Below are 24,164 nucleotides of genomic sequence, written 5' to 3'. Positions count from 1 at the left end.
GGTGCTGCCCGTACCCTAGAGGTGAGGCCATGTTCTCTCTATTTACATAGAGACAAACTAGAATCTGTCTCCCCCCCGCCCCCGCCTCAATATTTCACGGTGAAGTTTTCAAAAACGGAGCCAAGCTGATGAATCTCACAACGTATGCTTACATACCCACCGCCTCTGTCCCTCTGGGTTAACAGAGTGTTACCTATGCGTGTGCTTTATTTTGTGTCTCCATCTGTGCACCTTTCCTCCACTCAGCGGTAAGCACTGCCCATGTAGTTCCTGGACGTGTTCCAAAGCCATCTGTACACATCAGTGCCCTTGCCCTTCCTGCGTCGGGGGACACATCAGTCACCACTGCTCACGTCTGAGCCTTCTTTTTCTCCTTTGAAGGTGAAATTTACAAAAGGTAGAGCACACGAGTCTTAAGTGCCCCTCTTCTGAGTTTGGACAGATACATAAAACTGCATAACCCAAAACCAATCAGCACAGAGAATATCTCCAACTTCTAAGTGCGTCTCCACTCCGTGTCTCCAGAGCCAGCTGAGGTCTGAGTGTCTGCCTTCAGACTAGTTTTTGGAACTTCACAGAATTGAAAAATAATCATATGCCTAGAAGAGGTATTATGAGGTATTATGTTCTTTTAATCCCCACCCCCACTCTGTGTGTGTGTGTGTCTGTGTGTGAGAGCATGTGTGCCACTAGAGGTCAGCAGAGAGCATCTCCTGGAACTGGAGTTACAGAAAACTGTGAGCCACCCCACATTGGTGCTGAGAACCCAATTCCAGGCAGGATTAGCAAGCACTCTTAAGATTTGTTTTGTGTTGTTTCTAGACAAAATCTAACTATACAGCCCAGAGCGGCCTTGAACTTGCGGTCCTCCGGCCTCCTGTGCCCCCAGTGTCTCAAATGCTGGGCAGGCACACGCTTGCAGGTGTCAGTGCTTCTCCTTCTTATCCCAGTGTCCCTTTCTCCTGCTGAGAGGAGCCTGCATTTTCCTATCTTGGGCTATTAACAATAGATTACACATGCATGAGTGTTCTGCTGGGCAGATGCTTTGATTTCTCTCAGGTTTGGCTGACACCTCTTACCTGGTCATAATTCTGCCAACCCTGACTGTTGGCAAGTCCAACTCTGTCTCCTGGTCCTGCCACAGTGACTGTGCGGCATTAGGAATTCAGACCAGCTGCCTGGGTTTAAACTCACCAGACTCAATCTAGCTATCGGCCCTCTGCAAAACAAAACTAAGAGTCCTGAATCCACACCAGCTTCTGAGAAATGAGGAGTAGATGGACTTGTTGAACACGTGACCCTCACGGCATCTCTTCTGGGCTGACCTAGATAACTCTAGTACTAGGGGATGCTCTCTTCTGACCTCCAGTGGTGATCATGCACACAGCATTCACACACACACATACACACACACACACACACATACACACACACACACACACACACACCTGCATACATACACACACACACACACACACACACACACACACACACAGAGGGGGGGGTGCACTCACGAGAAAGCAAGGGGGGATGCGAAAACACTACCTAGAAGGAGCATGGGCATCTGGGAAGGGGAGTCAGAGAGAAGAAAGTGGGAGAAATTGGTAGTTGGGAACAGACCAAACAGATAAATATTAGTTTAGTGAAAAATAACTGTAGTTTTTGCATATGAAAATTTACTCTTTAATACTGGAATACATTCTTAGCAAATGATGTTATTTATATACATCGTTTTAATGCACATCCTTGCTTTATGCTCTTTGATAACGACTCATAACTGTTTATTTTCTATTTATTTTGTACTATGGAAAGATATTAAGCCAAAAGCAAATTGAATGATTTTCTTATTCAAGTTAAAGAAAGGTCATAAAGCTACAGAGACAACTCTCCTAACTAACGAGAAACAGAGAGACAGAGAGACAGAGACATTTTAAAAATACCTCATGAACGAATGAATCTCGTGCTTTGTTTATATGAAGCTCCAAAATGAGCCATACATATTTACTAACCAGCAAGTGCTGGTTTCTCACTCCTGGAATGTGGAAGTCTGAGACTGGGTGTGTGCAGGACAGGTTGTGGTAATGGCCTTCTTCCTAGTTACAGGTGGTTGTCTTCTTGCTGTGTCCTTCCCTGACAGGGGCTGAAAGCAGATGCTCTCCCACCTCTTCCGGAAAGTCTGCTGCTCCCTGTGGCACAGACTGTCAGTATGGCTAATTGCCCTTCCAAAGACCCCACTCCAAAGTCTACAGGTTAAAAGGACAACACGGAATTTGGAGAAACACAAACATTCAGTCGGTATCTGTTGGCTGCAGACAGGAGCTAAGTTCACAGATGTGAAAAGCACTCTTGCTGACAAGAGCCGGTAAGAAAATCATCAGGAGCGGTCCCTTGTGCTACCTGATGTGCACCAGGGACACTGGTGTGCTCAGCCAACACCGTTCTCTGCTCAAAAGGCTACAACGGTTAGGGGCAGGGCTTCGTAGAGCCACTCTAAGTTTTGCTGCCCAGGTTTTAAACAAACCGAGGAAATTATTACTATCTAAAATGATCAAACCTTTTTTTTTTTTTTTTAAGGGATTGGAATTTGGTCAGCTCGGGAACAGAGCACTCCCTGTTCCGGTGACCAATGCAGAGTAGCTGACTGCTAACTGCTCAACACCAAAAGACGTAAGATGAGTGAATAAAAATAGAAAAACTCAATAACCAATACTATTCATCTAGTAGACGAAAATCTTTTCAATTATACTGGGATCATTCAAAAACAGAAGACAAAAAAGAGATTTTTCAGCAGTCAACAAACTGGGAACGCTCTGTAACTGTCCTCATCTGATCCCAGCCAGGGATCTGTCAGGTTCGTTACCCTAGCAACAGCTTATAAACACAATACCATGCCTGTCTTTGTCTCCTTCACATTCTCTGCCCCCATCCCTAATTGCCACCTGTGCTGGGACTGTTCCTTCATTAACCACTCAGCCCTCTGCTGCCCTTTATGACCGACTTCCAGGCCTCCACATTCGCACTACAAGTTCTGTTTATCCTCTGTGCCCTTTCGCCAGCCCTAAGAACACATTTTAATCAACTTGGAAATGCCTCTCAAAAGATAACCTCAGCTACAAACAAAGCTGCCTGCCTCTGTGTCAGCTTGACCCAAGCTCTGTCATTTGGGAAGAGGGACATCAATTGAGAAAATGTGTCCCCAGGATTGGCCTGGGGGCAAGACTGTGAGGCATTCTCTTTATCTTTGATTGATGTAGGAGTGCCCCGTCATTGTGGGCAGAGCCAGCCCAGGGATGGGTGGTTCTGGATGGTGGAACAAAGCAGACTGGGAAAGACTTAAGGAGCAAGTCGGTGAGGAGCACTCCTCCACGGCCTCTGCCCCATGCATCCAGGCTACTGCCTTGAGTTCCTCCTGCCTTGACGTCCCTGAATGACAAACTATAGGCCCTAAGCTGAGACAAACCCTTTCCTCCCACAGTCATTATCTCTGCAAATAGAAACCCTGACTCAGATTGTGTGCTGCAGCAGCCTTAACAGTGACCTGGTCAGCTGCACAGCAACAACAAGCCACACACTGAGATGATCCTGACTGGTCCTGACTGTGGGAACCTTGACTGGTCCTGACTGTGGGAACCTTGACTGGTCCTGACTGTGGGATCCTTGACTGGTCCTGACTGTGGGGTCCTTGACTGGTCCTGACTGTGGGAGCCTTGACTGGTCCTGACTGTGGGATCCTTGACTGGTCCTGACTGTGGGATCCTTGACTGGTCCTGACTGTGGGATCCTTGACTGGTCCTGACTGTGGGATCCTTGACTGGTCCTGACTGTGGGATCCTTGACTGGTCCTGACTGTGGGATCCTTGACTGGTCCTGACTGTGGGATCCTTGACTGGTCCTGACTGTGGGAGCCTTGACTGGTCCTGACTGTGGGATCCTTGACTGGTCCTGACTGTGGGAGCCTTGACTGGTCCTGACTGTGGGATCCTTGACTGGTCCTGACTGTGGGATCCTTGACTGGTCCTTGACTGATAGCATGGAGAAAGGCGGGGTAATGGAGGTGTCGCAAGAAATTAGTAAGCAGGTAGATATAGCAGGTGGATACTTGTCCATCAGCTAGATACGGCAGTCACAGAAGTCTCCATGTCAAAACACCCCACCTAGAAGGGGCTGCCCACCAGCCTGGGCATCTGGGAAGGAGAGTCAGAGAGAAGAAAGTGGGAGAAATTGGTGGTTGGGGGGCCAGACCAGATAAATCATAGTTTGGTGAAAAAAAAATAACTAGTTTTTGCATTATTAAAATTTACTCTTTAATACTGGAATACATGCTTAATAAATGATGTTATTTATATACATCGTTTTAATGCACATCCTTGCATTGTGTTCTTTGATAATGACTCATAACTGTTTATTTTGTTTGTTTTATACTATGGAAAGGATGTTAAGCCAAAAGCAAATTGAATGATTTTCTTATTTAAGTTAAACATGGGTCATAAAGCTAGAGACCAATCTCCTAATTAACAAGGCATTTGCCCAGGATCTACTAACAGACATGTGATACAGTGGGGTCTCAGCAGTTCTGCAGCGGAGACCGGAGGGGTTGAGGCTGGCAAGCACAGCATGGTGAGAGGCCACTGGAAGCTGACAATGACCAACCAAGAGCAACCATAAAGGCTGGTCCACGAGACGTTGCCAAGGAGCATCGCACAGCCCGGTCAGTGTTCACCTGGCACTCGAAGCTCACTGGAAAGGTGAAAAGCTCAGTATGTGGATGATCTCATGAGCTTACCAAAGTCACACTGAACTGCTCTCCTCTTTTTTTTTCTATGCCACAACGACGACAAACCATCTCTTGATCAGACTGCTGTATAACTATTGATAGGTTGTATATGACGAGCAGTGACCAGTTCCGTGACTGAACTTACCATAAAAAGGTTATGGTCGCTGGTGGTCTGTTGTCTGTCTGAGTCCTGGAGGAAATCATGACATCTGAGTGGCATGCTCAGCAAACCTATGAGATGTGCCATATACAGCAACACTGCCGCCACCCAACAGAAAGTCCCCAACTCTTTTTCATGATGACGCCCAACAGCACTTCTCACAACCAATATCTCAAAAGTTGAAAGTGCTGGGTCGCTTTGTTCATCTGCCCCTTTCCAGCCAGCTCCCTCTTCAAACACCGTGATAACTTGTTGCAAGGAAGACATTTGAACAAGGGAAAGATACAGAATCTGCTTTCCAAGAGTTTTTCTAATCCCACAGCATAGAGTTTTACGTTACAGGAGAAATGAGCTCACAGTTCACTGGTATAACGTGCTGCATGGGATGGTTCCTTTCTAATTAATAAAATGTGTCTGGGTCTAGTTACAGCGATCTAAAATGCTAGGCCTGGTGGGTATGGCAGGCCTTCAATTCCAGCACTTCCGTGAAGGCAGACAGGCCACTGTGAGTTTGAGACCAGCCTGGTCAACATAGTGAGTCCCAAGCTTGCCACAGCTACATATCAACACCCTGTATCAGAAAGGGGGAGGATTTAAAATTCACAAGCCCAAACTGCAATTCCTTTAGCACAAATCATGTGCACAACAACTCCTCTGCCCAACACAAACCCACATCATCTACCCCGAGACCAAAGTTGGAGATGCAAAGGTGGCTCTGAGTTTGTTCCCCAAGAGGATAAATCCATCCCAGGAAGGTGCAGGGATGTGAGCCTTGGACATGCAGAAAGTCTTAGACAGACCAACCACTTCCCCCTGGCTCACCAGGAGAAAGTGAGCAGAGGACAGTGCTCCATTCAGCGGCAGGTCTCCAAGCAACCAGCCACCACCACTCTAGCCACGGCAAACCCACAGTTTACTTCCAAGCTGGTGTGGGGAGAGGCGGGGAAACAACCCTGGGTCGGTGTGGAAGCAGAGAAGAGCACTTTGAACCTGCTGCCCTTCCCTGATTGTGCGGTCATGTGACGCCTTGAAAAGGGTCCCACAGGCAGTCTATGATTGCTCCTTCTGTATGAATTAGGACAAGGCAGGGTAGAAGAAACTGAACTGAGGCCATCTGGGCCCAAGTCCCAACCAGCAAGGACAGAAGGCCAGCGTCGTCTTTACAGTAATGGACTGAGCTGGAGACCCAAGTGACATGCTTCATTTAATAAAGATATACTTGGTTAACTGAGAGGTATTTACAAATAGACATTTTTCAGAGGTCAGCATATATGTGCATGTGTGTGTGCACCTGTGTGTGCGTGTGCACATGTGTGCATCTGTACTGTGCTGCCAGTCAGGAGGATCTAAATAAAATGATACTCCAGCAGAGACAAGCCAAACTGTACCCAGATTTTAGTTTCAGAATCATTGTCCCAGCAAAACAACAAGAGCACCATAAGGAAATATCTGTGATATTGTGCAAATATATGTGTGTGTGTGTGTGTATGTATGTATGTATGTATATATATATATATATGTGTGTGTGTATGTATGTATATGTGTGTGTATGTATATATATATGTATGTGTATATGTGTATACACACACGTGTTTGTGTGCTCTTGATTATTAATATATAAAGAGGTTTCCAGAGCCCCAAACTAGAACAAATTGAGCAAGGAAATTAATAGTACAGTGATAAGACAGAGTATAAAATAAATATCCATGAGTTTATATTAATTGGTATTATAAATTATAGGTACTTATACACTTCAGAAAAATACATGAATTAATGAATGGAGTATTAAAATAAGGGGAAATTGCGAGTGAAATCCTCTCAGGAGAACAGCATAAAAGAGAAGAGTAACTTCACAGATGAGGAATTTGACACATGCCATTTCAGTCAAGAGATCAAGGTCCATGCCAACAGTAATAAATCATTTCTGTGGGGACGGTATGTATCCTTCACATGAAGGGGCAGAAAGGTCATGGGGCAAGGTCACGTGGCGTCCTGTTTCATTCCTTAAATATTCACAGCTCCAGCCTGATCATTAAATCAATCAATCAATCAATCAATCAATCAAACAGGGCCAGAGCGATGGCTGGCTGGTAAGGGCACCTGCCACCAATCCTGAGGACCCGAGTTTGATCCCTAGGACCTGAGAACTGTCTCCCGCAAGCTCACACACAGAGCAAGTGATGTAAAATTTAACCATGGGTACAGGGCAACCAGCCAAGCAGAGCCACGACATCCTCTTGAGGACTCTTCCTCAGAAGGATGGCACCATTTGTAAACAAGGAAGATCTGAGAAACCACCTGCCTTGGACAAAATGTTTGATCCCTTAAAATCCCCAGGTGGAAACAGTCCCAGGGTGGTGGGTTATTAGTAGACAGGTCATCAAGATGAAGGTGCCAGCAGGTCTGACATTTGATGAGGACACATTCCCTTCCTTTAGACCTCACTGTGTCTTCACACAGGAAAGAACAGTGAGTCTCTCAAGTCTCATCATGAATGGACTCTACTCTCAGTCACGTGGGAGGAGCTTCATACCCTGCTCACCCTCTGTGTCTACCCACTAATTACAGGGACCTAAGCACAAAGCACACCAGCACACTCTAGGCCGTCTTCTTGCTTTTATAGCTCAGGTTGTTCCATACAGAAGACCATCAACTAAAAAGACAGACCCAACTCTACCATTCTCTAGTTATGCAATTCCAATCCCGCCCTACTTCTGCTTTCTCCTGTAAGATCAGATTACCAACTATAACCACTGCAGGATGTTTAAGAAAGAACCAACAGGAAAATGTGCATCAAAGGCCCAGGCAATCTTTGGAATACAAAAATCAACCAAGACCTGCGTTATCATTATCCTGATGGCTTCTTCTGAGACAAGGTCTTATCATAATGACCATGTCAAGCAAACTGTGATGCCCCTGTCTCAGATTCTCAAGGGCTGGGTTATAGGTATGCACCCTGACACCCAACACTTTGTGATGCCCCTGCCTCATACTCCCAAGGGCTGGATTTCAGATGTGCAGCCTGACACTTCAATAAAACGTAAAGGATTATCAGTGGAAGAATCAAAGCTTCCAAACCTTTACAAGTTTGGAAATTTTGAAGCACAGGATAGCAGGGCAGTGGTGGGGGACTACAACCCCATCCTAAACCACACCCTCCTACTAGAGTGGACATAGGACAACTCACACGGGCACACACACACATGCATACACACGCACACTAAATCCATGTAAAAATTAAATGCTAATGTTGTCCGCTCGTGCTGGGAAGATAGATGCATTTCCCACATGGCACGGAATATTCTATTAATTCTGGGCAGAATGAGAAAATAGCCTGCCTGCCTTCACTGTGAACATTAACATAAAGGACAGTGTGGCCGGGGAACCAAAGGCTTCTACCACAGCACTAATGCATTCTCACCCTCCGCTCACAAATCAACAATCATGCATAGCAACTTAGCACATCTGCCTAAAAATGATAACAACAGATTTAATCCATCCACCCAAATCCCACACTCATAAAGAGAAGAGTATTTCATAATGTAAGATGTTATCAAAGGAGCCATAATTCATGGCTAAGGGGCCAAAGCTTTCCTCTTAATAATGGGTTCTCTGAAGTGGTCAGGGAAAACCTAAGATCCGGCCACAGGAGTTGGACTGGTAAGTTCTGAACACGCAGAAAAGCTCAAGTGGAGCTGATTATAAATGACTGTGGTCTCCTGTCACCACAAGCCCACCCCAACAATTAACAAGCTTGGCCTGGCTGCCAGAGACCAAACTATGATTTATTGTTCTCTTCAAATTAATAAAAGCATTGCCATCCATTGTGAATCCCAGAATTCATGTGATAGGGAAGAGCTGATGTTTCAAAATGGCTGTGGTAGACTTCTGAAGCCAGCTCTCTAACCTGAATGCTTAGTGCCCACCCAGGCCCTGCAGATAATACTCAAAACCTTATGAAGCTATGCTTAGACTCAACCCCATAGGCAGCTTAAGACTACAGGCAGGAAGGCAGCAGGGTGGGCTCCCCCAGTCCTCCCATTTTACAGATGAGGAAAAACCAAGGACACGGGGTTACACAACTGCCCCAATGCACAAGAAAAGTAACCCCACCAGGAACAGAGCCGAGTTCCCCAGAGTACCAGTCACCCATTGGAGAGCAGAGGTCTTCCTGGCACAAACAGGTTTTAGTTGTATGTTTAAGCTTTATACAATCGGAGTTCTGCATACATTCCCAGATCTCTGGCTTCTCTTAAAAAAAATTCTGTCCAAAGGTATCCAAACTCTCACCTGGTTCCCATATGACCTGGGGAACTGAAGAATTGTGTCAAATAGACATAAGGGTCCAAGGGGCCGCAGTATCATCAGTGAACAATCTCTCTTTCCATATGCTAGGGTTCCGGGGACCTTAGATTGGTTTACTGGTTCTGCTCTAACTTAGTCAAAGTGTGTGTATATATATATATGTGTGTGTGTGTATGTGTATGTGTTTGCATATGTATGAATACATACATATGTATGTGTATGCATAGTTGTATATATACATACATACATTGTGTATATGTGCTTGCATGTGTGCACATGTGTGTATGCACATACATGTATATGTATACATGTGTGTATATATGCATGTGTGTATGTGCTTGCATATGTGCACATGTATGTATATATGTGTATATATACACATGTGTATGTGTATGCATATGTGTATATATACACACATAAGTGTGTGCTTGCATGTGTGCACGTGTATGCATGTGTATACATACACACATATGTATGTGTATGCATATGTGTGTATATATGCACACATACATACATGTGCTTATACGTGATTGTATATGTGCACATATATGCATATATGGGTGTATAAACGTATATGTATGTGTGCTTGTTGTGTGTGTGCATTATCTTTACATTTTTCTTTTAGTGCTGTGTATGTGTGTGGTTACATGCACATGAGTACAGGTGTCCCAGGAAGCCAGAAGGAGGCGCCAGGTCTCCTGGAACCTATGTTACAGGCTAAGGCGGGTTCTGTGAATCCAACTTGGGTCTTCCAGTAGAGCTATATGTCCTAACTGCTGAGCCACCCCTCCTGACAGGCTTTGATCTTCCATGTGGTCATGACCTGAATCTGTTGGTTGGTCTAGGACTCTCGGGAGAGCTCCAAACACGCACATGCTTAAGACCTTATATTAGGTGAACATACCTGCAGACAGCTTCCTCCCATATGACTAGGACACTAAGGAATGCAGCTGCTTTGTGAATGGCCACTAAGATGCAGACAGGTCCAAGGGCAATGAAAATGACCTGGCCCTGTTTTCCACCTGTGGTTGTCTGCAAGTAACACACACACACACACACACACACACACACACACGTTTAAGCATGTGTTCTGGAGAAAGGTGGCTTTGTAACTTGGACAGACTGCTGGTTCCCAGCCTAGAAGAGCAGAGACTCACCAGAGGGCAAGAGCAGGGCCTCAGCCCACTGGGCGTCCAGCTGTAGCCGTTTCCATACCGTATGCGCTCCTCTGCTACTGTGCGCTTACAGCCAAAGGAGCTATTTTGAGATGTAAATAAGATTTGACCCCTCTTCCACTGAAAAGCTCTTCCAACTTCCTTCCCCTGAGCCACAGACCCCACTCAACCCTGTTCTCCAGCTTCCTTCCCCTGAGCCACAGACCCCACTCAACCCTGTTCTCCAGCTTCCTTCCCCTGAGCCACAGACCCCACTCAACCCTGTTCTCCAGCTTCCTTCCCCTGAGCCACAGACCCCACTCAACCCTGTTCTCCAGCTTCCTTCCCCTTAGCCACAGACCCCACTCAGCCCTGTTATCCCTGCTCATTCTATACAGTTCTCTCAACTCACCAGCCCCAGCCACATCTGCTTCCCCTGGAGCCCAGAACCCTGGAAACCTGCCGAAGGGCCTTTCATCCTCCAAACTCTCCACGCCATCATCCTTGTCCTTCCCTGACCACACCATGTGAGGTGTTCCTCTTAGGCACCAGAACATCACTGTAGAATGATTGTTACTTGACACACTCTAAATTGTTTTATTTCCTTGTTTCCTTGGCTACCAACTATCCTGCATGCCCAGCTGTGAGACCCACAAAAAGAACCGTTGCTGTTTTCGTTCACTCCAGATCATCAAACCCAACAAAGTACCTGACACCTATCCTCTGTCACAGAAGACACAAGGCAAGGACCTATCTCTGCCTAAGCAACAGCCCAGCTCTGGGAGGCAGTGGGAGTGAGGGAAACTTTGTCTCCTTGGTCTCAGGTCACACAAAGACTTCAGTACAAGGAAGACTAACTCAACAGCTACGTCTGGCTCCTGCACCCATACGTGTTTACAAGTGCCCCACTGAGCAAGGTGTTCTGATCTTGAAGGTGCTTGCTCTGTTTCTGTTCAATTGTGGAACCCAGGTGTCGTCTGCGGACAAGTGGGTTTTGAAAAGCACTTCAATGGCTTCAAATGAGGCAAGCATGCCTGTGTGGGCGTGTGCCTGCAAGGGCGTGCAGGCCTGTTCACCATCACTGAAGTGTTGCTAAGAAAGAACTCTAAGTGGAGACATGTATGTCTACACGTGGTGTCTCAGTACATACTTAAAGAGCCACTGAGCAAGAACCATGGCTAAGGGGCTCTATGAACCACAGGAAACGTGGCTCTGTGGCCTTGGCTCTGTGTTTGGAAAAGATTTAGCTGTGGGTCCATTGGCCCTTGACCATCTTCAGCCATGGCCTAAGAGAGTAGCTTTTCGAAAAGAGCCAAAGCAAGCTACAAAATGCCACCAGATCAAGAGAGAAACCCACACCCACAAACACACAGCCCCAGCAGTCCCAACAGGAGCTGCAATGCTGTCACCTCCCGTGACAAGACTGATCTGTAGTGAAGTAAAGAAAAAGCAATCCAGAGGAAGTGACATGTGCTTCCTCCAAGAAGCTTTGGGGTTGTCAACCGCTTGCTGCCGGAGCTCACAGCAGCACAAACGCCATACTGCAGGCAGACAGGCTTTCCTCCTGCTGACAAGGCACACCAACAGTGCCCAGCCCCCACCCCGCCCCATGCCCAGCCACAGGACATGTTCGGGAAGAAAGAGCCACTTAGGCCACCCTGAAATGGGTTTCATAAAATGACCATAGTGTCACCCACACATTTGGAAACACTAGATTCCTGCTGTTTGTTTCTACCACAACTGATGTAACAACCATGTTTCCAGAGTCTGTGTAAAGGATGATTCCTTGGCTTGAATTCCTGTGTCTGTCAACATTATTTGGAACACTGTTTTCATAGGTAGGGTGACCAGAAACAAAGGCACGGGGAAAGGGTAGGTATCAACTGTGTAAGTTCTTAGATATCCTTTATGGGGTGTCTCAGAATAAAACAGTCCTTCAAGAACAAAGTCTTTCATTCTTTTATTTATAAATTATAATATCTCAACGGCGAATATTTTCAAAGTTCTGGTGCTCAGAGTCAAATAATACTGCACAAAATATGGATAAAAATGTATAACCTGCATGAGAGTAGATAACTATTAAAAATCAATAAATAGAAATTGGGTATATCAAATTCGGCTTATACATTTGGAAGTGACTCTTTATTGAGAATTTCATATATTCGTGTGATGTTTTCATCAGATCTAACATCCCCTTCCTCCTCTCCAGCTTCTCTCCTGACCTCCCTCAGTAAGCACACTCACCTGTGTGCATGCTCTGGGTAGGACCATCCATCCACCTATGTGAGCGTGGCCAGGGCATCACAGCTGGTAAATCAGCAGAGAACAGAGAACTGTGGAATATTCAGCTCCAAAGGGGACAACGATAGCATTGCCCTCTGACCCCAAAGCTCGGGGATCATTGTGAAAAGGGGGCAGAAAGGTTTAAAGATCCAGAGGCCGACCCTGCAGGGAAAGGGGATTTGCAGGCCAGTGCGGCTGCCCAGGTAAACTCGAAGCGGCTGAGGCTGCAGCTCGACCTGCACAAGATCAACTCGGGCAAAACCGCAGCACGGGTGGGGAGAGGCCCATGAAGTCCTGCCCTTGACTGAGAAGCTTTCGGCCGATGGTACTGAGAGGAGAGTAGCTCTTCGCGGACGCAGATTCTTGTGGTATGTTCAGAGAGAGCTTCGGTCCCATCCCATGATGCTTGGCTACGGGCGTCTTTCTCTTTCGGATGCTATTAAGTCTCAATGGCCAGTGATTTGTAGATGATTATAAGTTTTACTGTGTGTATCATTGCAAATGACAGGCAAATCCCATCAATCAAACGGCACGGCCGATGAAAAAGGTACACGGATTTGACAGACACTCCTTATATCAATCACAGTGCTCGAGACGGCGTGGCGCACGGAAGGGGGGCTCTCCCCTTAGCCCCCTTCACCAACAGCCCTGAAATGCATGTTTCTGATTCAAGCGCTTTGTGTTGTGAGGGGAGAGATATCATTTGGAGTCGGGCGGGTGGTGTTTATATCACAATTCACGGGGGTCTCCTTCCCCACTGTCTCGCTGAACCCCCCAATTTGTCAAGGATGAGAAGCCACTGCAGCAACGGGTACCGACCGACCACACTCTCATTACGCCAACGGCCGTGACACCTTTCCAATTCTGCCCATCTTAGTCTCCAGTCAAATGGAACTCATTGCTTATAGCTTGTTGAAATTTTATGAATTATTTATGAAAGTAGGTCTACGACTCCAGACTCTTAAAAGACAACACAATAGAACCCTCCTCGTTACCCACAACCTGGCTTCTATCGGAGAGCAAGTCCTCTCCGTAATGTGAGCTTCGTGTTTGGGGTGCAACAGCAGTTTTGAAAAAGGTATCCAGTGTTTAAGAATATTCTGAAGCTATTTATGGAAGACCTGGGCATATTTTTAAATCTTTACTGTAAACCAGCTTTGAGTTCCAGAAACAGTGGAGAGATTTCCAAACTTGAATACAAACAGCTAATGTCTGCCACTATTAGCCAAACTCCACTGAAAGGCAATTCTCCCATCATGTGCATCCAGAAGGTTCTAGTCAGGTCATGACCCCAGGGTTCCCTTCTGTTTCAAAGAGCTATGTGGCTATGCACAAGTAAGGACCACAACCCCGCCAGTGACACCGGCATGAAACCCATGGGTTCCAGCTATGCAGGACGAGGACACACCAGTCAGGCACACACGGGAGAAAACACGTGGGTCTCTGCTCACCAGAGCACGAGACCTTGGGTTGTAAAACAGAAGACACTGTTCACTGATGCCTGACTCTGTCAGTAATACACTCAGCTGAGGCAGGACTAGGCTGGAAGGCAAACCAGCCGGCCCTGGCCTACATGTTTGCTCAACAAAGACATCTCCATTGGGGCTGGCTGAGGGAGCCCTCTGAAAACAGAAGCTGCCTCTGATTCAGGACAACTCCCTCTGATACCTGTTCCTCCCAAGTCCCACGACATCCCTGCCCTCCTCCCTAGATGTTTAGTTCTCAGACCCAACCCCAAACGTGGTTCAGAGGAAGAAGCAGGGCCCAGAGAGACTGATGGCACCTCACTGTCATTATTGGGTCCCTTAATTTTCAGAGACACATCCTCAGAGAAGGCCAGGTCCCACCACCCAAATGGTATAGGCAACAGCAGAGCAACAGAATGTGGCCAAAACTTACCTTGCTGGAAAACATCTGAGAGCAGAAGGGGAAATGCAAGAGGGGAGGAGAGAAAGAGAGAAAAATTAATGATGGTGAAGAAGAAAGTGTGACAATCAGCTCACACATGCTGGCTTTACTAAGTGCTCTCCACACAGCACTCCCTGTACACCACGCTCCGGCCGTGGGTGGAGACCACCTGTGTCTAAGTCATGGCTGACACTTATGAACTCTGTCATTTGCTGTCCCCAAAACCAAAATACAGGCATTATGACTGCAAAGATTCAATGTGTCATGCCTGACTCTTAAGGACTTAGGACATAGATGGCGTGTAACTCATACAACAAAGGTGTTTGTTGAGACCCATAATGTCATGATTGCAATGCCTTATGAAACAGCTCTGTATCCTTCTTATTTTATAAAGAAACAGAGTCTCCACAGGGCTAGTACAGCGGGGGCTCAGAACTGATCCCTAGCCTGCCTGATCCTGAAGCCACCAAACTCTGAAAAGCTACCTGACCAACAGAAGACAATACCTCACAAAGGTCTGTGAGGTAAGGGTCATATTTAAACCACACAAACAAAACACGCATACACTCCCAAATTAAAACCCGTGACTAATAGGCACATGGTGTCTTACAGGTGAACCCTAAGTCTACTAGAGAGATGAAAGAAAAAAAAAACAATCATGTATCTTTGTCAACAAACTCCTGAGAGTCTGCTGTGTGCTAAATACTTTGTTACTAGTAGCCACAGCAGAACAAAACAAAACAGCCTGCTTGCCTAACAAGACTTCCAATACCAAGTGTATTTTGACCTAGTAAATGGACAGTAAAGGTCCATTTTTCTAACTGTGGTCTCTGCTCAACACTGCAGATGGGACTCCCAGTACAGCAGCCATTTTCATGGCTACAGAGAATTCTACCCTGTGAGTATGCTGCCATTAATTTTCCCATTCTGATACTGGTTTAGTTTTCAATTTATTTCAGCATTTAGCAATCAGGAATCAAAGATAATAGTTTTCCTCTTAATCTCTCAGTACCACAGCTACACTTAGAAAGTATTTAAAAACAAACAAACAAAAACTTCCACATACAAGGGAGCTGAGCTCCCGATAATCACTGAAGTTTCTCAGTTGATCATGGTTTTTCATTTGCTGTCTTCGAGATACAGAGGGAACAGTGACCCAGGACCACCCAGACGGAAGCTAGCACCTGCTCTGTCTGCAGGGCTACAAAAACGAAGCTTTCAGAAGACAGTCTGACAGCATGTATCAAAATATGCAATCTGCATTCCTTGACCAACAACTTTAGGACTTTAATCCAACAAAATACCTCCTAAAGATACAAAAGAGATCTAGAGATAGGTTCACCAAAGTATTGTTTACAATGGGCAAGCTGGGGCTGCTGCCAATACTCACCCGAGGAACAGTGTGCATTGCTGTGTGTGTGTGTGTGTGTGCATTGCTGTGCAGTGATTTTAACAAGGAGGACTGCAGAGAGGGGTCAGGTAAATCCCCCACACATAAGCCTGAGAACCCAAGTTTGTGCCCCAGAATCTGTGTGAAGGAGAAAGGAAAGAAGTGACTATTTTATAGTCTACATAGACACCACAGCGTACCTGTATCTCCCCAACCCCACACTGAGTCACTTTGAAATGGTTATAGACTTTAACTGACCTCCAATGAAAACATTTGACATCTAGGTGGAGCACATGACCCCAAGGACATTTATGTGTCCATGGGCCCAAAGATATCGCTCATCTTTAGTAGATGAACTTAGGTTTCTTTAATCTTATGTGAGATTTTATATATTATTTTAATCTTGAGCAATGAGCACACTTTATAATCTATAATCTCTGCTTAAAATGAACCTTATTTTTATTTAAAAAACAAGTAAGAACTACACAGTTAACATCAATTTTACATCACTGTCACATGAACTGCCAGCTCCAAAAGGGTCAGGAAGAGCCAAGGGCCATGAATGGTGCAGACAGTCCCCTAATTTTGTTAATTTAAACCTTTACCTTATATGTGTATGAAATTGTCAAGAACAGTCTAATTACTCTCTCTCCCACCCCAGTCAACCCCCCCTCTTCCGTACATGCCCCTTTAAGACAGCCATGCACATAACACAGGTTCCCACAGCCATACCAAGCCAGTCGGTCTGCCTTGGATGAGAAATACATAAGTTTCCAATTCCCACGAAATGGGAGACATCCCCCTGACTCCGAGGAAAACCCACATGGATGTGGGCCAATCCCCATTATTCCCAACTCCTCTACTTTATCTGTCCATCTTCCTTTCTTAGAGAATTCTTCCTCATCAGTCACCTAACCAGGACTGAGATGTGTTTAAAAAAAACTGTCTATGTTAAACATGAACGAATGTTGCTGTTTTATGTCCTGAGTAATGCATCACCATAAGTATCTATACTGCACTTATTACTTTAGATTTTAGAAGCAATCTAAATTTTAAAGCAATCTAAAATGTTGTGCAGTATCCTCTAGCCTTGGCCCAGCAGATGCAATGCCCCTGCCCGGGGACTGAGGAAAAGGCTGTAGGCAGCCCCTTCAATCTACCGCACTACCTGTGCTTCTTCCTGGACCTCCCTCCTGCTCTGCGCCGTAGGCACCGTGAAGTATGTCCCCACAGAGAGGGAACTCACCGTTTCTACCTGTGTTCCTGGAGTAATCCATGCATGTCCCAGCTACAAACCGATTATAATTAGTTATTTCTGTAGACTCTGAGCTCCTGAGGATAGGGGCAATGGACCTCAAACTACTCACATCCAGACCGATGGGCACTGTGCTACCCACTGAGAGGGAAGCGAAAGACGGTGTTTCTGTCTTACCAATCTCCTAATGTACACGATAAGGAAACTGAGTCTAGATAAATAAAAAGTCTTTCCAAGGGTTATACATGGACCTCAAGGCTGAGCCAGGACTACAGGAGACTCATTTAACCTTAATAAAGTTCAAATGCTTATCATGATTATTAGCAGGGAACAAATTAGACATGTATCATCCCCCTTTAATGAATACAGACAGAAACCTCCAACCTTGAGAACATCAGGGAAATGAGATTAATCCTTTAATACAGAAGCAGTCTCAACATCCGTCCAGAATCCTCAACCCCCTCCGTGATTCTGACAAGCAGCATTTCCTCTGAAACTCAGAATTCATTTGAGCCATTGGACAGCACCGGCAGGTTGTGGGGAAGGAACCCAGGGCTCATGTCTTGGCCTTGCTCCTCCCAGTCCTACTGTGCGCTTTGGATCCTGGCAGACAAACACACGCAGGTGCGCTCAGACCTGCCGTTCCCAAAAGCCTCGTGGCGGTCGCATGGCTATTTCAGGTTGCCGTCATCTTTTAAAAAGCTTTTCCAAGCGTGTTTTACCCACGCATCAATGTGAACAGACTCTAGTACAAATTCTACAAGGGCACCGGCATGGCATTTACACTCTAAATCTGTGTTTGTGGGGGCCCATGGCATAAATCACCTCATCCTTAGCAGTACTTACTCCACATTCCCCCATCATAATGGGTCGATGGCCTTTCAAAATTTCAGGTTATTATGAAAATGGCCACCCAAACTCAAGCTTGAATGTAGATGGAACAATGGAAGTGGGGGAGGAGGAATAGGGGAGATGTGTCCACGTGGTTCCGTGGTTCCACTACATGTTACACTCCAACACACACAAACACACACACACACACACACACACACACACACACACACACACACCAATGGATGTTATGAGATAATGGCCCCAAAGTTCACCACAACATCCTGTGCTCTAGCCTATGTGAGCACAACATCCATCTCTCTACAGCCATCAGCCTTGCCATTTCTAAAGATCAAAGCGGGAGGAACGGGAGTGCCCGGGTCAAGGTTTCCATCTAACCAACCACAGAGAATTATTCAGGAGATGACCTGCCCCTCTGACCTCTCATTTCCTTGCTACAGATTCTGAAACCACTCCATGCCGCCGGGCAGGTGAAGTTCACTGAGATATTTAAGCCATTGAAAGCCACACTGAGGGTAAGACACTGTGGTGTTTTCTACCCTCGCAGGACTCAGAATCACACATCCAACGTTGGGAGTGACCAGTGACCACCACCCCAGCCACAATTAGGTTGAGCCCAAAAGACACCAGGGACAGTGATGCAGAGGAAACCAACTCCTTCAGACAAAGCTTTGCTCAGACTCACGGGAACAAAGAAAGCCTGTTCCCCAGCCCCTCACTCCCAGCTCCCCCGCCCTCCAGCCCCTGGAGCCCTTCTAGTCCTGGAGCCAGATGAAAGGCCATGTGTGAGCTGGCCATTCATGTGTGGGAAGAAAACAGAAGAAAGGGCTCCAGATCTGCCTTCCTTAACCTGGTGGAAGATCAAGGATGCGTGCCCCTCCCCCACCGTTGTGGAGGGACTCAAATCCCCAAGCTCTGTAATGCATGGAGTCCTCAGAGACCCAGGCCATAAAAAGACTAGATTACTTATCATTAATAATAATAATAATAATAATAATAATAATAATAACAATAATAATAAGTTATGGCAATTAGGCCAGGTGATTCCTGAACGTGGCTGATGAGAAATTTTCTTGAGTGCTGCTTGCCCACACGACTAGTGTTTACCTCTATTAAAAATGATTTAACTACACTCTGGGTGAACCCGTCTTGGGCCTGGGTTAATAATTAGCAACGCACAGAGCCACGCGGGTTAAGTGAGTCCGCTGTCCTTCATTTACCTATCGCTCTGTTTTACGAGGAGAAGCAGATGGGGGTCTTACTGCCCATTCCGTCTGCCAGGAATAATTAATATTTCAACCCGCAGTCCCTGAATACAGGTAGAGAACTTTCACCATTATTACACTCTCACGCTTAGCCCACACACTACCACATTCAAGATCTGCCCAACAGAAGGAGTGGGCATGACTTCTGGGGGAGGGGGAGTTACTACTTCCCAAGCAATGTAACCACACTCATCTCCCTGCTCTTCCTTCTTTCCCAGGTTAAATTATACATGAGGGCAGTTTAGTTTCTTGAAAATTCGATGCACTTAAGTCCCATTTAAGAAGTCTCACCTGGGGAGACAGCTGTCTCACGAGTTCTCCTGTGGTTTGAGCCACCGAGAGAAAAGTCTGTTTTCACGTCCAGGGCTTTTACGGTAAAGCACTATAAATTTTACTTGTACCCAACTGACCAGGGCTGGGGAAGGGATCTGGAGAGCCGCTGAAAGGAGTCACAGTCGCCATCAGCCAAAGTCACATTCGGTATCCGTCTCTGCCACGGAGTCCCCAAGCTCAGCCAGCCCTGCATGCGGTTCGAGGGGTATCCAGCTGAATTCTACCACCGCCAACCAGTAAGAATGAAATGAATTGTTTTCTGCACTGAAAAGTAGGGTCAGCTCATGCTTTCCCTTACTGAGGACAAGCTCTCTTTTTATCCATTATCTTCTGTTTTACTTCAGGATGTCCAATTGTTTCAAGGTGCGTATGTCTGAGCCTGTGTGTATGTTTGTATTCGTGTGGAGATCACAAATCAATATCCCATGTCCCTCTTTATTCACACTCTACCCCCGTGTCCCTCTTTAATCACACTCTACCTTTTTTTTTCTTTTTTTTTCTTTTTTTTTTTTTTTTTTTTTTGAGGAAGACTCTCAGTGATTCAGCTAGGCTAGCTCAATGACGAATTTCAAGGATCCACCTGTCTCCAGCTTCTATGACGTTTCTATGTCAGTCTGGTGTTATGTATGTATCCTGGGGATCCTAACTCAGTTCTCCATGCTTGCAGAGCATGTTAACAACTGTACCACCTTCACAGTCCAGCATGTCACCAGTCCTGTCATAAGCTGACAAAGCTAAAGTCCAGTTTTACCACATATATGTGCTTGTACTGAAGAAGGCGGGAATGCCACGTCACTGGGAATGCCACGTCACCATGGCAGTGGTCACTGTGTCCTGAAAACCCAGAATCAGGATTTAGACTTCTGCCAGGCAGACAGGATGACTGCTCTGTCCTGAAGAGAGGAGAAAGCCTTTTACTTAACACAGGATCTCATGTGGGTGGAGCAGAAAGAGCCTGATCCTTCAATCAGCACACACGTGTGAACACTGTAGTCAAACAAGACTTGATTGAACCCTGGCTGAACCGTCTTCCTAGCCAGCTCCAAGGAGCTGCTAGGTTCTTTCAGGCTTGGTTTCCTCATCTGTAAGCGCAAGAAAACGAATCTTTCTTTCACAATTCCCATGACCACCATCAGCGTCTCTCATGTGTTAAACCTTTGGCGTTTGGAAGTTGGTCCATGGTCTGTATTTCACAAGTTGAGTTAATGTCACTGTTACAATAAGCAGAATGGAACACGGTCTGACAAATTTGTCCCATCTCTGGTCTTCTCTGACCTGCAACACTGTAGTAACAATGTTCTTATCAGAAGAACTTGTTGTCCAAAGCAATGCCTGTTTTTAATGAGACCTCATTCACGGCCATGGAGACTCAAGTAACATGCATGTGTGACAAACCTGGGCTATGTGAGGCCTTCCACACACTGCAGCTGCATGACTCAAGCTGCTATAAACTTACCAACTGCTTGTTTGAAAACTGTGACAACTGTAGTCGGGAGGATGAGAATTCGATACCTTGTCACGCTTTAACTCTATGCTAGTAGGAAACCCCAAGGAGGTTCTCAAATATTACCTCATGAGTTTTCCCTTATGAATGACTTATTTGGGGACCTTGAGATATATGGGACCTAATGACATCCAACCTTCAAACGCCAGAGTAGGAAAAACAAGACACACTTTCTAGTGACTAAATCAAAATAGGTAGAAACCACTTGGGACAGCTCAGAGAATTTGCCTGAGGGAACTGTTTCAGTCCTTAATTAAATATATTGAAGTTTGAGTATAACAGAGCCCCTTCCTGCCTGGGTGCAGGTCTGTCACCACTGGAGCAGCGCCAAAGTCAGGCTGTCCTCCAGAGGCTGTCCCTGTCCTCTGTGGCACCACACAGGCTGTGATTTAGTTTTAAGTGTCTCCAAAGCCAGACAGCACAGGCTACACAGCCAGTACCCACAAGCCTCCCACTTCCTCCTGGCACACACGCGAATAGTTCAAACTGAAGAAACCCCCAAGAGCCTTGGCAAAGCTTTAGTGACTATCTCAAACAGCCTGGATGCCCTGAACTCAGCCCCCACCCGAGTCCTTTGGCCTTAGAAGACCTCCCTCGCCTTCTGTTCCCATCCTGTTCCAGATAGAGGCCCAAGAGAGTTCCTTCATCCTGTACTTACCTCACCTTTCATCATGAAAGAAATTGAGACCAATACTTTACCTGTCACCAGGTTCTGTCTGAAAGCACGCCACACTCAGCAGATGCCTTTTATTTGTAGAAAAACACAAAATACTAAAAGCATCTCCCAGTTACATTCTTCTAGAGAAGGTGTTTGCCAGCATCAATCTTCAACCGTACCCTTGCAGCCCATCAGCCCACACTGACTGGGGTAGGGGGTGCAAAGGACAGCCAATAAAAGTCCCCAGCATTTTATGACATTCCATCCCTAGTATATCTCACTCCTACCACCGAGGTACAAAGCTCTTAACTACTGAAAGAACATAAAAAATAGATTTAGGAATAATACTTTTTATGATTGAATTCTGTATACTATGAAAGTTATGTCCAAGTCTGCCGGAGCTTTATGGAGCTGATAAAGTAGAATGTGTGGCTTCCTAGCCTAACCTTGTATTTTATATGCTTTAAAAATATTTTCAATTGAATTACTTTCTGAGTAATTATAGTAAGGCTAATCTAGGCCTAATATTTCATGTACAAATACTTTAGACTTCATTATTAAAATCCCTATGATATGAAACCATTTTAAATTCCATCTCTAGCAACCAATGGTTTTCTCTGAGAAGAACAGCATCTGTGACTTTCTCTAAATTCTTGTGAACCTGCTGAGAAACCCTATGAAGGTATGTTAATAATCCAAACAAAGGAGGAAGCTGAAAAATGACATCATCCTAATTTCCCCAAACTTTTGTAATCAAGTATTTATCAGGAGTTGTGAAGTATTTTTACTAAGTATCTGCACATGCCAAGAGCTGAGGAGCTAGGTGCCTTATATTGCAGCAGAAACCTCACTATAGCTCTAATCAGGAAAGACATAAAACTAGGATCAGTAAAACACTACCTGTGGGTAGCAAACTTTGTAGTCTTGAAAGGCTCCAAACCCAGTAATTTACCTGAGTCCCAGTCCATACTCTAGGCAAAGCCACTTCATCCTCTAGAATTCATTTTCTCTGTCTGCAAAATGATATGCACTAGGTACAGGCTAAGGTCCCTTAGAGTTCTAAAATATAGTGGTTTTATGCTTAAAATTACACACATTACATCAAATGGGCTCTTGTTGTGTATAGCTTATTCATCATCTTATCTAAGCTAAATTACATTCAGAGAAGAAAATTCACTCCCTGCAATTCACATATATCCACAAACACATCCATAATACAACCTATGATTCTGAATTTATCCCAGGATATTATCTCCACAGTAAAGTATTTTTCCCATTATAGATGAATTATAAGCCATCTGAAACCTATAATGTTATAGCAGCTCATAGATTCCACTTCTGATATCCCCCAACACCCACCCAACATACGCCTCCTGAGCATCCTCTTTGGGCTCTGTTTTCCTCACAACTGTATTCCCTAGACAGGTCTGAGACACCCAGGTTTTAGTCAGATTACCCAGTCTTCTAAACTCAAAGTAGACATTTATAAATGTCCAGAAGAATAAACCTCTTTCCCTGTTAGGTGGTCATTACCGGGATGGACAACTTTAAAGCAAACAGAAGACAATGACCATCATCATTATTTTGATGGCTTGGCACAAATTACCATCAGGAGAGCTCCCAGGAGCCAGAGACAATTAAAGTCGGAGATCTGAAAAGCTTCTCCTAACAGACAAACATTGCTGATCACCATGAAACAGGTCCAAAGTCTCACAGAAAACTGGAGAAACAATACACTCTAGGCTGGCATATCAGGACATGGCAACCATTCCAACTGAGTTGGTCAGCTTCCAGTTCAATAAACACACACGCACACACACGGGGGCGGGGGGAGTACTATATGTAAGCTACTCCAGCTCCTGAATTCCAGAACCAGCAGTCCACGAGGACCTCTCCCTAGGCCTGGCTGCATTGTCTTTTCAGGTCACATGTACATCTGCCTCTTGTGAATTCGGATATACCTGCCACCATCATTCTCTCTGTCTGACTAGGATAACACCAGAGATATGATCACAGTAGTTGCAAAGCCCTGTGTAAAACAGTAGCTTACCCTAGGTGCATATTAGTGTTAATAATAGTATGTTTCCAGAGCTTTTCATGCACCTAGTGCTATTTTAAGTTCTTTAAATAGACAAACAATGTTCTCAATCACTCCACAGGGGAGCTGTTTTGACGCTTGTTTTACAGAAATGGAAACAAATCACAGAGAGGGTAAAGTTGTCAGAGGTCAGAGGGAAGAAAAGCAGCTAGGATTCAAGTAGAAGCAATCTGGTTTCAACAGCCACGTTTGTTACTTTGATACAATGTCTCTTGTGAATGCTTA

At 45.4% G+C, this 24,164-nt stretch overlaps 1 protein-coding gene across 2 annotated transcripts in view; it reads right to left on the bottom strand.

Annotated features, from left to right (window-relative positions):
• GFRA1 (GDNF family receptor alpha 1) overlaps positions 1–24,164 on the bottom strand; it is a gene marked incomplete at its 5' end in the record, with an annotated part of 207,885 nt that overhangs the window by 133,411 nt on the left and 50,310 nt on the right. The window contains one exon of one of the 2 annotated variants that reach the window (XM_080913608.1): positions 14,576–14,590. The exons of the other annotated variant lie outside the window; for it this stretch is intronic. Coding sequence (XP_080769734.1) covers positions 14,576–14,590 — 15 coding nt within the window. The remainder of the gene's footprint in view (positions 1–14,575; positions 14,591–24,164) is intronic. 2 annotated transcript variants of the gene reach the window in all.

Source organism: Micromys minutus (genome assembly GCF_963924665.1).
Source record: "Micromys minutus genome assembly, chromosome: 2".
Taxonomy (NCBI): domain Eukaryota; kingdom Metazoa; phylum Chordata; class Mammalia; order Rodentia; family Muridae; genus Micromys; species Micromys minutus.
This window is presented reverse-complemented; position numbering and strand designations above follow the sequence as displayed.